The sequence below is a fragment of the Oncorhynchus clarkii genome, chromosome 22 (genome assembly GCF_045791955.1).
Source record: "Oncorhynchus clarkii lewisi isolate Uvic-CL-2024 chromosome 22, UVic_Ocla_1.0, whole genome shotgun sequence".
Taxonomy (NCBI): Eukaryota; Metazoa; Chordata; class Actinopteri; order Salmoniformes; family Salmonidae; genus Oncorhynchus; species Oncorhynchus clarkii.
Window position 1 is genome coordinate 49,880,764 of NC_092168.1, and position 15,662 is coordinate 49,896,425.

General features: G+C 43.1%; 1 protein-coding gene across 3 annotated transcripts in view; it reads left to right on the top strand.

Annotated features, from left to right (window-relative positions):
• Window positions 1-769: 769 nt before the first annotated feature.
• The window catches only part of LOC139380991 (neuropilin-2-like), a 184,271-nt gene continuing 169,378 nt past the window's right edge, over window positions 770-15,662 (top strand). For 2 of the 3 annotated variants that reach the window (XM_071124212.1, XM_071124211.1), the window contains exon 1: window positions 919-1,743. In XM_071124212.1, coding sequence (XP_070980313.1) covers window positions 1,671-1,743 — 73 coding nt within the window. In that variant the 5' untranslated portion in view covers window positions 919-1,670. Of the gene's footprint in view, window positions 1,744-15,662 lie in introns of all 3 variants that reach the window. The other variant, XM_071124210.1, reaches the window with a different exon arrangement.

The window sequence follows — 15,662 nt, forward strand, 5'->3', positions numbered from 1 at the left end:
TAGTCTATGTTTCTGTCTTTTTCATGACAGGGGTTTGTGTTTTGTGTAGTCCTTCTGTTTTTCCCGTCTTATTGTGATTATTTAGAGTTCCATCAACCCCTTGTACGTGGCATGCTGTCAAGCGGTTGGTGCGTTTATATCACCAGCGCAGCCACACACATTACCACTCCGCTGCCTAGAGTTGGCATGCCAAGCTATCACTACTGCAGTAACACCATGTCAGCATCTTCACAGTACAGTACTACTGTGTTTCAATAAAATACAATGGTTTGTGTCCTAAAAAAATATTTTATTTTGTTTGTTGGAGTGGACACTATTGACTTAGAAGGCCTTTGTAAAGTCATAATTTATGATACATGTCTTTCTCCGTCTCAGTGTTTTTTAGTTATTGCTGACATCGTTATATCTCCATACTTCCCTTATGTTTGTTCAGTAGCTGTTTGGTAATCCCATGACGGTGGTGGCTGGCGAACGGTTTAATGCTTCTTCCTCTTTTCTAACAATACGGAATGTATATCGAAGCATACGCGTCTTGTCCACCGCTCTCCATAAATACTAGGCCTTCTTTTTTTTAAACCAACCAGTCAGTGGTTACTGCCTGAAGCCACCAACATGGTATTTCACGACCCATGAGGCATGAGACTGCGTGTGTGTGTGTGTGTGTGTGTGTGTGTGTGTGTGGCGCACCGCTTCTATTTTTCCAGTTCCCTTGTCCGTCTTTTTATATATATATATATATAAGTAAAAGAAAGAAAGCAGCAGCAGGCAGTGAGTGGTCCTCTTTAATCAGCGGCTGTGGGGAGGCGGGTCGAGGTGCTGACTGTAATGTGATAGCTGCTCCGCTCTAACGTTATTACATACACATGCTGGCTGCCTGCGCTCTCGCTGCTGGAACGCGGAGCCTTCAAAACTCAAGCCAGAATAGTCCGATCAGAGCAGAGGGAAGGAGCTGTGTGCCTGGACTAGCGGAGAGAGAACGGAGTGTTACCGATAGATTATAGAGCTCTGGGTAATAACGGCAATACGGACCGTTTTGGTTTGCATTCTATGAAAGATCGTTTTTACCGACGAGCCTTGGACAGTTGGACTATTTCGTTAAGATTTGTGTTTTTTATTTTTTGTGTGATTTTTTGTTTTTTTTTGGACAAGTAAATGCGCTGGAGGGAGAAAGTCAAAGGAAATACAAAACAAATATCTTCTCACTGGTTTGGAGGCAACCAAAACACTCACTTCAGATATCTGCTAGAGAAAGCAGCAATTCCGTGGACTAAAAACCGCTACGGATTTCTGAAAGATTTCATACAGCTTTTTTAATTTACCATAATTTCTTTGTAATAGAATATTATCTGGATGGAATTGATGTTTTATTTATTTTTTTTCTCGTTATTTTGAACGCCGCAGTGGCCAGAATGGTTTTGAATCTTTTAAATTATTGAATTGAAATAACGGGGAAGAAAATATTATTCATTTAAAAAAAGAAGAAACCAAAGAAGTGTTAAGCGGGTGGGAATTCATATCGCCGTTGTGTTGAACACCGAACCACAGACCTACGTCTTCCCGGTGGAGACGCGTGTTACCGTGACCGCAGAAAACAGTTTGCACGAGGAAGAAGACTTTCACGGCGAGTTCTTGTCTCCGGGATTGGGAAGGGTGAAACTTCACCTCGGAAAATGGATATATTACCGTGGCTCTGTGGATGTTTACTGGTCGTTTGTTTACCACAAATAGTTATCGGTGAAGAAGGTAAGTTTTATTCCGGAGCGATTCATTTGGGCTTTTACCGCCTTACTACAACAACCAAAACATGTCAAATGTTCACACAAACATGTGATTTGAGACATGACTAAAACGGACAGAAATAGTCTAGATAATTATTTTACCCTAAAGCCTTAGGAAAAGAAGAAGATAGCGATGTGTTTCCCTATAGATTGTAGAGCAACACTCGTCTAGTCCTCATGATTTTAGGCTGTTTGGACGTGGAGTGAAGCCTCTTTCGGTCTGTCAGCATATGTTTTAGATTAGGCTATCAAGTCAAAAATCTCCGTGTTAACACATTAAGATGTTATATCCCTTACAGACAGTCACATAGTCAACGACGGATAGTGACAGCTGAACAATGTGTTGTGTGTTTTAAACGCTGGAACTGTCAACCGGGCTCTCGTTTAGCGGAGGTTATTCCTCTTGCCGCAGGCGTCGTCGTGAGCCCACTAGTTCCCCGGGGCCGTCGTTGTATCTTCATTTTACACACGAAATCTATGATTTTAAAATGGAATGTACAATTACAGCCTAAATAGCCTATCAATTGATCTAATATTTTATTAATTGAGATTACATTTCAACAGTTTTAGTGTACGCGGTGATTTTAAAACATGTATGTCATTTAGCAGACGCTCTTTAATCAGAGCGATTTACATGAGCAAGTAGGGTCAAAGTGGCTTGCTCAAGGGAACACCGACAGGGGCTTGGAGACTCAAACCAGAAGTCGTTTCGGTTCTCTGGCCCCCCGCTACGCTACCTGACGCCCTAAACCAAGCTCCTGTACTCCTCTTGTCATCAGGGCGTCTTGTTGAAATGATAAGAAGTGAACAGTCAGCGGTTTAACTTCACACGAGGCTTATCTCAAATCTGCCTTCGAATTTCTGTAATTAAAATCCAATATATTCTTAATCTCTCAGAGTTAACCTTTCATTCTATGAGTGGATTATGTGTGGATTTAATTACACTGTCTTGGGTCTAATGATTAGTGTTTATATTTAGTGTTTAATTCATTGTGTTTAGTGGAACCTATAAGGTTTTCTATTTACATTAGTGTCGTGATTTATATTTCATTTGTCACAATCATTTAAAGTCTAGCTACAGTATTACCCCTCACGAGCCTATTTTAACTCCTAACTATCCATATAGCTTGTGATTAAAACGCGTAGGCAGTGTTTCAATTGATTGCTGTCAAATGACAGTTTGTTTAGCAAATCAAAACCTGATTTGTATCAGCGAGTGAACACGACGTAGCCTACAGGGCAAAACCCACATTGGATTTGGCTGGAGATCCGTTTTGAAAAGTTGGGTGTATGTCGTCGTCCCTTGAACCGATGCTCGTTTTTTTTTTTTTTGTCCGTTTGAAATGGCTTGACCTTAAGTTAGATGTTGTTCCTGGGAGCAGGCTGTAGAGACTGGGGGAGTTGGTAACTAATGAACCCGCTCCAGATATCCGGGACATCCGGGACAGTAGTCTCACTGACAAACACATAACCGTGCTAAATGTTTGGTGAGGAAAACTTTTTTTATTCTTGTCCATTTGATTTCACGGATCCCAATCTCTTCAAAATCGAATGGTATGTTGTTTTCTATTGAATCTCAAACATATTTCAAAGGTTGTTTTTTTTTCTGACGTTTGAAATACAAATATATAGATAGTGGGCTAATAATAACATCGAAATAACACGACGTTATTATTGATAATGTTACAGTAATTGAAAGACACTGCATTATCTTAACATTTTGCGATTAGACCCACTTTTCTAAATAATTAAACGTTATATCATAGTAGTAACATAGTAGGCTGTAACAGCGCAACATCACACCTATTTATCCATACAATCCATTTTCTTTTTTGAATGAGCATTAAAGCAAAGGGGTGTTATGTGGTCTTGAAATGTTCATACTACTAAGGTATTATCTTATCTCCCTGATGAAAGTCTGTGCACTAATCAGATATCAGAGGCTTTTCCTTCGGGGGGACAAAACCAGTAGCTTAGCCTGGTAGCCTGGTAGCCTGGTAGCCTGGTAGTCTGGTAGCCTGGTAGTCTGGTAGTCTGGTAGCCTGGTAGCCTGGTAGTCTGGTAGTCTGGTAGTCTGGTAGTCTGGTAGCCTGGTAGTCTGGTAGCCTGGTAGCCTGGTAGTCTGGTAGCCTGGTAGTCTGGTAGCCTGGTAGTCTGGTAGCCTGGTAGTCTGGTAGTCTGGTAGTCTGGTAGTCTGGTAGCCTGGTAGTCTGGTAGCCTGGTAGCCTGGTAGTCTGGTAGTCTGGTAGCCTGGTAGCCTGGTAGTCTGGTAGCCTGGTAGTCTGGTAGTTTGGTAGCCTGGTAGCCTGGTAGCCTGGTAGCCTGGTAGTCTGGTAGTCTGGTAGCCTGGTAGCCTGGTAGTCTGGTAGCCTGGTAGTTTGGTAGCCTGGTAGCCTGGTAGCCTGGTAGTTTGGTAGCCTGGTAGCCTGGTAGTCTGGTAGTCTGGTAGTCTGGTAGTCTAGTAGTCTGGTAGCCTGGTAGTCTGGTAGCCTGGTAGCCTGGTAGTCTGGTCGCCTGGTAGCTTGGGTGTCTGGTAGCCTGGTAGTCTGGTAGCTTGGTAGTTCTAGTACTGCTCTCCTTACTTGATTTATACCCACATGAAGAGCTAGCCTCATTTAACCCGACTGAACACTGTGTGTGTGAGAAAGGGAGATAGCGAGATAGCGGGAGAGAAATAAATAGAGATAGAGAGAGGGGTAGGGAGGAGAGAGAAAGAGAGAGAGAGAGAGGTAGGGGGAAGAGAGATAGAGACAGAGAGAGAGACAGAGAGAGGTAGGGAGGGAGGAGAGAGAAAGAGACAGAGAGAGAGAGAGGGAGGGAGGAGAGAGAAAGAGACAGAGAGAGAGAGGTAGGGAGGAGAGAGAAAGAGACAGAGAGAGAGACAGAGATAGGTAGGGAGGGAGGAGAGAGAAAGAGACAGAGAGAGAGAGAGGTAGGGAGGAGAGAGAAAGAGACAGAGAGAGAGGTAGGGAGGGAGGAGAGAGAAGAGACAGAGAGAGAGACAGAGAGAGGTAGGGAGGGAGGAGAGAGAAAGAGAGGTAGGGAGGAGAGAGAAAGAGATAGAGAGAGAGGTAGGGAGGAGAGAGAAAGACAGAGAGAGAGAGGTAGGGAGGAGAGAGAAAGAGACAGAGAGAGAGGTAGGGAGGAGAGAGAAAGAGACAGAGAGAGAGGTAGGGAATAGAGAGAGAGAGAGAGAGAGGGGGGTAGGGAGGGAGGAGAGAGAAAGACAGAGAGAGAGAGGTAGGGAGGAGAGAGAGAGAGAGAGAGAGAGAGAGGTAGGGAGGAGAGAGAAAGAGACAGAGAGAGAGGTAGGGAATAGAGAGAGAGAGAGAGAGAGGGGGGTAGGGAGGGAGGAGAGAGAAAGATACAGAGAGAGAGAGAGAGAGAGAGAGAGAAGTGTTCATTCTGGCTGGTTTAACCAGGCATCATCATGTGGGTAAATAAACAATTATTGGCTGTTAGTCAATTACCGAATAACAGACAGCGGTATCCATACAGTCAGTGTTTTCTACTGCAGTATAATCCAGACCTTTCTCCTTCGGCTTGCCGTGCTGTAATAACTAGGGGTTTGGTATGTTTTGTTGTGTTTACTGGTCAAAATTGTAGTGTCGTGAAACTGTGTTCACTGTAGTGAAACACAAGCCACCTGCTTAAATATGCTGCTGTTTCTCTATCTGTTGATTTCTAGCAGTAAACAGCTGCACCGATGGGAATCCTCGCGCGTGTGTGTGTTTTCTCTGTGTGTGTGTGTGTTTTCTCTGTGTGTGTGTGTGTTTTTTCTGTGTGTGTTTTCTCTATGTGGGTGTTTTCTGTGTATGTGTTTTCTGTGTGTGTGTGTGTGTTTTCTCTGTGTGTGTGTGTGTGTGTGTGTGTGTGTGTGTGTGTGTGTGTGTGTGTGTGTGTGTGTGCGTAGACTTTTTCATGTGAAGCAACAGTTTGAGAAGATAATTATGTTGTTGTTTTGGTCATGGATTTATCCTCCCTCAATAACTTTTTTTGTTTGTATTCACACTTTACGTCAGGAGATGTCTCATCTCAATTCCATTACAAGAGATGTTCTCTTCTGGCTTGAACACAGTGGTGTAAAATGTATTTAAAATGTCATTAGATTTGGTCCTAGTTCTGTGTAGCCCGACTGCGGGCCCATGTTAAAAAGGCAGTTGAAGTAATGGGCTGCTGCAACTGCTTCACTATGGTGGGGGAAATGGAAAGGGGAAATGGAAAGGGAAATGGAACGGGGAAATGGAACGGGAAATGGAAAGGGGAAAGGGGAACTGGAACGGGGAAATGGAAAGGGGAAATGGAACGGGGAAATGGAAAGGGGAAATGGAAAGGGGAAATGGAACGGTAAATGGAAAGGGGAAATGGAACAGGAAATGGAAAGGGGAAATGGAACAGGAAATGGAAAGGTGAAATGGAAAGGGGAAATGGAACGGGGAAATGGAACGGGAAATGGAAAGGGGAAATGGAAAGGGGAAATGGAAAGGGGAAATGGAAAGGGGAAATGGAACGGGGAAATGGAAAGGGGAAATGGAAAGGGGAAATGGGAAGGGGAAATGGAACGGGGAAATGGAAAGGGGAAATGGAACGGGGAAATGGAAAGGGGAAATGGAAAGGGGAAATGGAACGGGGAAATGGAAAGGGGAAATGGAAAGGGGAAATGGAAAGGGGAAATGGAACGGGGAAATGGAAAGGGGAAATGGAACGGGGAAATGGAACGGGGAAATGGAAAGGGGAAATGGAACGGGGAAATGGAAAGGGGAAATGGAAGGGGGAAATGGAACGGAGAAATGGAACGGAGAAATGGAACGGGATTTATTTTTTATAAACTTTTCTCTCTACTCGTATTCTGATCTTGAACTGAAGCATGATAAATAATATGCTGTTCATCTGCTGTTCACCTGTTATTCACCTGTTATTCACCTGCTATTCACCTGTTATTCACCTGTTACTCACCTGTTATTCACCTGCTATTCACCTGTTATTCACCTGTTATTCACCTGCTATTCACCTGTTATTCACCTGCTATTCACCTGTTATTCACCTGCTATTCACCTGTTATTCACCTGTTATTCACCTGTTATTCACCTGTTATTCACCTGTTATCCACCTGTTATTCACCTGTTATCCACCTGTTATTCACCTGTTATTCACCTGTTATTCACCTGCTATTCACCTGCTATTCACCTGCTATTCACCTGCTATTCACCTGTTATCCACCTGTTATTCACCTGTTATTCACCTGCTATTCACCTGTTATCCACCTGTTATTCACCTGTTATTCACCTGTTATTCACCTGTTATTCACCTGTTATTCACCTGCTATTCACCTGCTATTCACCTGCTATTCACCTGTTATCCACCTGTTATTCACCTGTTATTCACCTGTTATTCACCTGCTATTCACCTGCTATTCACCTGCTATTCACCTGTTATCCACCTGTTATTCACCTGTTATTCACCTGTTATTCACCTGCTATTCACCTGCTATTCACCTGCTATTCACCTGTTATCCACCTGTTATTCACCTGTTATTCACCTGTTATTCACCTGCTATTCACCTGCTATTCACCTGCTATTCACCTGTTATTCACCTGTTATTCACCTGTTATTCACCTGTTATTCACCTGTTATTCACCTGTTATTCACCTGCTATTCACCTGCTATTCACCTGTTATTCACCTGTTATTCACCTGTTATTCACTTGCTATTCACCTGTTAGTCACCTGTTATTCTCCTGTTATTCACCTGTTATTCACCTGCTATTCACCTGCTATTCACCTGCTATTCACCTGCTATCCACCTGTTATTCACCTGTTATTCACCTGTTATTCACCTGCTATTCACCTGCTATTCACCTGGTATTCACCTGGTATTCACCTGCTATTCACCTGTTATTCACCTGTTATTCACCTGTTATTCACCTGTTATTCACCTGTTATTCACCTGCTATTCACCTGCTATTCACCTGTTATTCACCTGTTATTCACCTGTTATTCACTTGCTATTCACCTGTTAGTCACCTGTTATTCTCCTGTTATTCACCTGTTATTCACCTGCTATTCACCTGCTATTCACCTGCTATTCACCTGTTATCCACCTGTTATTCACCTGTTATTCACCTGTTATTCACCTGCTATTCACCTGCTATTCACCTGCTATTCACCTGTTATTCACCTGTTATTCACCTGTTATTCACCTGTTATTCACCTGTTATTCACCTGCTATTCACCTGCTATTCACCTGTTATTCACCTGTTATTCACCTGTTATTCACTTGCTATTCACCTGCTATTCACCTGTTATTCACCTGTTATTCTCCTGTTATTCACCTGTTATTCACCTGCTATTCACCTGCTATTCACCTGCTATTCACCTGTTATCCACCTGTTATTCACCTGTTATTCACCTGTTATTCACCTGCTATTCACCTGCTATTCACCTGCTATTCACCTGTTATTCACCTGTTATTCACCTGTTATTCACCTGTTATTCACCTGTTATTCACCTGCTATTCACCTGCTATTCACCTGTTATTCACCTGTTATTCACCTGTTATTCACCTGTTATTCACCTGCTATTCACCTGCTATTCACCTGTTATTCACCTGTTATTCACCTGTTATTCACTTGCTATTCACCTGTTAGTCACCTGTTATTCTCCTGTTATTCACCTGTTATTCACCTGCTATTCACCTGCTATTCACCTGCTATTCACCTGCTATCCACCTGTTATTCACCTGTTATTCACCTGTTATTCACCTGCTATTCACCTGCTATTCACCTGGTATTCACCTGGTATTCACCTGCTATTCACCTGTTATTCACCTGTTATTCACCTGTTATTCACCTGTTATTCACCTGTTATTCACCTGCTATTCACCTGCTATTCACCTGTTATTCACCTGTTATTCACCTGTTATTCACTTGCTATTCACCTGTTAGTCACCTGTTATCCACCTGTTATTCACCTGTTATCCACCTGCTATTCACCTGCTATTCACCTGCTATTCACCTGTTATCCACCTGTTATTCACCTGTTATTCACCTGTTATTCACCTGCTATTCACCTGCTATTCACCTGCTATTCACCTGTTATTCACCTGTTATTCACCTGTTATTCACCTGTTATTCACCTGTTATTCACCTGCTATTCACCTGCTATTCACCTGTTATTCACCTGTTATTCACCTGTTATTCACTTGCTATTCACCTGCTATTCACCTGTTATTCACCTGTTATTCACCTGTTACTCACCTGTCATTCACCTGCTATTCACCTGTTATCCACCTGTTATTCACCTGTTATTCACCTGCTATTCACCTGCTATTCACCTGTTATCCACCTGTTATTCACCTGTCATTCACCTGTTATTCACTTGTTAGTCACCTGTTATTCTCCTGTTATTCACCTGTTATTCACTTGCTATTCACCTGCTATTCACCTGTTATTCACCTGTTATTCACCTGTTACTCACCTGTCATTCACCTGTTATTCACCTGTTATTCACCTGTTATTCACCTGTCATTCACCTGTTATTTACCTGTTATTCACCTGTTATTCTCCTCTTATTCACCTGTTATTCACCTGTTACTCACCTGTTATTCACCTGCTATTCACCTGTTATTCACCTGTTACTCACCTGTTATTCACCTGTTATTCACCTGTTACTCACCTGTTATTCACCTGCTATTCACCTGTTATTCACCTGTTACTCACCTGTTTTTCACCTGCTATTCACCTGTTATTCACCTGTTACTCACCTGTTATTCACCTGCTATTCACCTGTTATTCACCTGTTACTCACCTGTTATTCACCTGTTACTCACCTGTTATTCACCTGTTATTCTCCTGTTAGTCACCTGCTATTCACCTGTTATTCACCTGCTATTCACCTGTTATTCACCTGTTATTCACCCGCTTTTCACCTGTTATTCACCTGTTATTCACCTGTTATTCACCTGTTATTCACCTGTTATTCGTTTTGGTTGGAGATCAAATAAATGGAGGTGTGTCTACTGATACACTCTATTAATGGAGGTGTGTCTATAGATACACTGTATTGATGGAGGTGTGTATTAATGGAGGTGTGTCTACAGATAAACCGTATTAATGAAGGTGTGTCTACAGATACACTGTATTAATGGAGGTGTGTCTACAGATACACTGTATTAATGGAGGTGTGTCTACTGATACACTGTATTAATGGAGGTGTGTCTACTGATACACTGTATTAATGGAGGTGTGGTGGAGTTGTGTCTTCTGATACACTGTATTAATGGAGGTGTGTCTACTGATACACTGTATTAATGGAGGTGTGTCTGTTGATACACTGTATTCTGACCTGGATAAAACTATGAATTAGGTGGAGCAACCTGTTGGTTCCAAGTAGAAGAACATCACATTTCTTCATATATAAATGACACCATTCTCCATTGTCATTTGCTACTTGATAAGACCCTATTGGTAAGAGCTGTTGATAAGAGCTATTGATAAGAGCTGTTGATAAGACCCTATTGGTAAGAGCTGTTGATAAGAGCTGTTGATAAGACCCTATTGGTAAGAGCTGTTGATAAAAGCTATTGATAAGAGCTGTTGATTAGAGCTGTTGATAAGAGCTGTTGATAAGAGCTGTTGATAAGAGCTGTTGATAAGAGCTGTTGGTAAGAGCTGTTGATAAGAGCTATTGATAAGAGCTGTTGATTAGAGCTGTTGATTAGAGCTGTTGATAAGAGCTATTGATAAGAGCTGTTGATTAGAGCTGTTGATTAGAGCTGTTGATTAGAGCTGTTGATAAGAGCTGTTGATAAGAGCTGTTGATAAGAGCTGTTGATAAGAGCTGTTGGTAAGAGCTGTTGATAAGAGCTGTTGATAAGAGCTGTTGATAAGAGCTGTTGGTTGATAAGAGCTGTTGATAAGAGCTGTTGATAAGAGCTGTTGATAAGAGCTGTTGATAAGAGCTGTTGATTATCCCTATTGTACACTTTTCTCACCTTCCAATATTTGATGGATGGACTTGAATATGGCAACTGAATCAAAACACTATTTTTTTAATTTACCAATATAATTAGTGAGTAAAGGCTCTACAAACCTGTTTCTATATTATTCATCAATTCTTTCCCAACCTTAAATAATAACATCAAGACTATTTTTAAATCTACCAATTGCTACCGAAAAGGAGCAGAATATGTGTGTGTATTTACATAGTTTGAATACCAACTTCTGAGAAATGCGTAGGAAAGGTGAGTCTAGGAAAGGTGAGTCTAGGAAAGGCATGTCTAGGAAAGGAGTGTCTAGGAAAGGCGTGTTTAGGAAAGGTGAGTCTAGGAAAGGAGTGTCTAGGAAAGGAGTGTTTAGGAAAGGAGTGTCTAGGAAAGGCGTGTCTAGGAAAGGCGTGTGTAGGAAAGGCGTGTTTAGGATAGGAGTGTCTAGGAAAGGAGTGTCTAGGAAAGGCGTGTCTAGGAAAGGAGTGTCTAGGAAAGGAGTGTCTAGGAAAGGCGTGTCTAGGAAAGGAGTGTCTAGGAAAGGAGTGTCTAGGAAAGGTGAGTCTAGGAAAGGCGTGTCTAGGAAAGGCGTGTTTAGGAAAGGCGTGTTTAGGAAAGGAGTGTCTAGGAAAGGCGTGTCTAGGAAAGGAGTGTCTAGGAAAGGAGTGTCTAGGAAAGGAGTGTCTAGGAAAGGAGTGTCTAGGAAAGGAGTGTCTAGGAAAGGCGTGTTTAGGAAAGGTGAGTCTAGGAAAGGCGTGTTTAGGAAAGGTGAGTCTAGGAAAGGCGTGTTTAGGAAAGGTGAGTCTAGGAAAGGCGTGTTTAGGAAATGGGTGTTTAGGAAAGGCGTGTTTAGGAAAGGAGTGTCTAGGAAAGGCGTGTCTAGGAAAGGCGTGTTTAGGAAAGGAGTGTCTAGGAAAGGCGTGTTTAGGAAAGGCGTGTTCAGGAAATCCGTGATTAGGAAAGGTGTGTTTAGGAAAGGCGTGTGTAGGAAAGGCGTGTCTAGGAAAGGCGTGTCTAGGAAAGGCGTGTCTAGGAAAGGCGTGTGTAGGAAAGGCGTGTGTAGGAAAGGAGTGTTTAGGAAAGGCGTGTCCAGTGAAAGGCGTGTGTAGGAAAGGCGTGTGTAGGAAAGGCGTGTTTAGGAAAGGCGTGTGTAGGAAAGGCGTGTTTAGGAAAGGCGTGTGTAGGAAAGGCGTGTGTAGGAAAGGCGTGTCTAGGAAAGGCGTGTCTAGGAAAGGAGTGTCTAGGAAAGGCGTGTCTAGGAAAGGCGTGTGTAGGAAAGGCGTGTCTAGGAAAGGCGTGTCTAAGAAAGGCGTGTGTAGGAAAGGCGTGTGTAGGAAAGGCGTGTCTAGGAAAGGCTTGTCTAGGAAAGGCGTGTGTAGGAAAGGCGTGTGTAGGAAAGGCGTGTGTAGGAAAGGCGTGTTTAGGAAAGGCGTGTCTAGGAAAGGCGTGTGTAGGAAAGGCGTGTGTAGAAAAGGAGTGTCTAGGAAAGGCGTGTCTAGGAAAGGCGTGTCTAGGAAAGGCGTGTCTAGGAAAGGCGTGTGTAGGAAAGGCGTGTCTAGGAAAGGCGTGTCTAGGAAAGGCGTGTCTAGGAAAGGCGTGTGTAGGAAAGGCGTGTCTAGGAAAGGCGTGTGTAGGAAAGGCGTGTTTAGGAAAGGCGTGTGTAGGAAAGGCGTGTGTAGAAAAGGAGTGTCTAGGAAAGGCGTGTCTAGGAAAGGCGTGTCTAGGAAAGGCGTGTCTAGGAAAGGCGTGTGTAGGAAAGGCGTGTCTAGGAAAGGCGTGTCTAGGAAAGGATTGTCTAGGAAAGGCGTGTCTAGGAAAGGTGAGTCTAGGAAAGGCGTGTCTAGGAAAGGCGTGTCTAGGAAAGGCGTGTCTAGGAAAGGAGTGTCTAGGAAAGGCGTGTGTAGGAAAGGTATAGTACGCTACTTTCTGTGATGTGGACAGGATGTGGTACTACATTACACAAACTCACGTTTTGACCATTTCACATGACACGCCCCTTTTCCCTCAGTTTGGTGAATTACACGCCCCCTTTCCCTCAGTTTGGTGAATGACACGCCCCTTTCCCCTCAGTTTGGTGAATGACACGCCCCTTTCCCCTCAGTTTGGTGAATTACACGCCCCTTTTCCCTCAGTTTGGTGAATGACACGCCCCTTTCCCCTCAGTTTGGTGAATGACACGCCCCTTTCCCCTCAGTTTGGTGAATTACACGCCCCTTTCCCCTCAGTTTGGTGAATGACACGCCCCTTTCCCCTCAGTTTGGTGGATGACACGCCCCTTTCCCCTCAGTTTGGTGAATGACACGCCCCTTTCCCCTCAGTTTGGTGAATGACACACCCCTTTCCCCTCAGTTTGGTGAATGACACGCCCCTTTCCCCTCAGTTTGGTGAATGACACGCCCCTTTCCCCTCAGTTTGGTGAATGACACGCCCCTTTCCCCTCAGTTTGGTGAATGACACGCCCCTTTCCCCTCAGTTTGGTGAATGACACGCCCCTTTCCCCTCAGTTTGGTGAATTACACGCCCCTTTTCCCTCAGTTTGGCCACAGGCCCCTTTTCCCTCAAGTTTGGCCACAGGCCAATACACTGATTTGACAGTCAAACTGTCACTAAAAGCGACAGACATCCGTTGTCACTGTTGATGTCCTACTGCGGTGGGTTGTGATTCGTCGATTCGTCGAAGTTATTCCACGTTTCAGTGTGGCGTTTTGCATAACCCTAACCCACACTAACCCGCACTAACCCACACTAACCCACTCTAACCCGCACTAACCCACACTAACCCACTCTAACCCGCACTAACCCACACTAACCCACTCTAACCCGCACTAACCCACACTAACCCACACTAACCCGCACATACAACACAAAGGTTTTGCCCGTCATTTAGTTGATTATGAGTGATATGAGTGATTGACACGTTGGCGACCCACTTGAATCAAAATGCAACACTTCAAATTGTCTCTGGCCGTCTTCTACAAATTGTCCTCGAACCAGTGACGTGCACATTATTCCCAGATTCCGTGTGGTTTCGAAGCTGTGTTACTTTTACCAGGACGTGTAAAACCTCGTCTCCCCTCCCCTTTCTTGCACTATTGATTGTAAACGTTATAATCCATATTGAGTGATTGATAAAAACAGGGTCGTGTTTATTTTTTCTGTTTAGGTGACCCCACGTATCAAAAAATCCAATACTTTGAAATGTAGCTGACTACAGCTTGTCCTCTTACCAGCGAGGGAGAAAAAAAACATCTCCTGTTTCAATGTGTTGTTGTTGTTGTTGTTGATGTGGTAGTTTCAACAGCGCTCACAACCAGACCCCCCCCCCCCCATCCCCCTAATCAATATGAGTGATTTATTGCCACTTGTCAAAACAACATGTTTTTTTTTGGTGCTTGTTCAGTTTTATACGGTGTTTTTTTTAAATACCATTAATATAATTACTATTGTTGCATTTGTGTAGATAGTACATTTTAACGTTGAGGCATTCAACATACCTCAAACTGTTTCTGCATGTTAGTTATTGATTTGGACACGTTAAAGCTGTGTGTTTTTAGCATTGGGCTATTTATCAAAATGTCTTGTCAACAGGAAGCAGCGACAGCATCATTTTTTAAACTTTAAGAGTATACCTTTAACTGTCAATATTACTTTTCAATGGTGTCTTACTTAATCAGGTAAAAATCAGTTGATCGAGTCCAAAAACATTATTATTATTATTATTTATTATCAAGATATACCAGAAATCACCAAATCGTGTTTGACCTTCCTAATCGGGGTGTTCTTCTGGTGTTGAGTCTAGGAGGTTCTCTAATCGTGGTGTTCGTCTGGTGTTGAGTCTAGGAGGTTCTCTAATCGTGGTGTTCGTCTGGTGTTGAGTCTAGGAGGTTCTATAATCGGGTTGTGTTTGTCTGGTGTTGAGTCTAGGAGGTTCTCTAATCGGGTTGTGTTCGTCAGGTGTTGAGTCTAGGAGGTTCTCCCTCCTTTCCCCTCTTTTCCATAAGCTCATACCCTCATCCTTGGTATGTTAAAGGATCCTTCTCTCTCTCAGATCTCCGTAGTCTAATTTAAGGCCACTGGCTAGGGTCAAGACCCCTTCTTTAACGTATCTGTGTGTTGTGTTGTGTGTGTGTTATGGTATGTGTGTGTTGTGTTATGGTATGTCTGTGTTGTGTTGTGTGTGCTATGGTATGTCTGTGTTGTGTTGTGTGTGTTATGGTATGTCTGTGTTGTGTTGTGTGTGTTATGGTATGTCTGTGTTGTGTTGTGTGTGTTATGGTATGTGTGTGTTGTGTTGTGTGTTGTGTTGTATGTGTTATGGTGTGTGTGTGTGTGTGTGTTATGGTATGTGTGTTGTGTGTGTTGTGTTGGTGTGTGTGTTATGTTGTGTGTTGTGTTGGTGTGTGTGTTATGTTGTGTGTTGTGTTGTATGTGTGTGTTGTGTTGTGTGTGTTGTGTTGTATGTGTGTGTTGTGTGTGTTGTGTTGTGGTGTTTGTGTGTGTTTTTTGTTGTGTCTGTGTTATGGTATGTGTGTGTTGTGTTTTATGGCGTGTGTGTGTGTTGTGTGTGTGTTGTGTTGTGTGTGCGTTGTGTTGTGTGTGTGAAATGTTGTGTGTTTTGTGTGTTGTGTTGTTTGTGTGTTATGCTGTGTGTGTATTGTGTGTGTGTGTTTTGTGGTGTGTGTTATATTATGTGTGTTGTGGTATGTGTGTGTTATGGTGTGTGTGTGTGTGTTGTGTGTATGTGTGTGTGTGTTATGGTATGTGTGTTGTGTGTGTTGTGTTGGTGTGTGTGTTATGTTGTGTGTTGTGTTGTATGTGTGTGTTGTGTTGTGTGTGTTGTGTTGTATGTGTGTGTTGTGTGTGTTGTGTTGTGGTGTTTGTGTGTGTTTTTTGTTGTGTCTG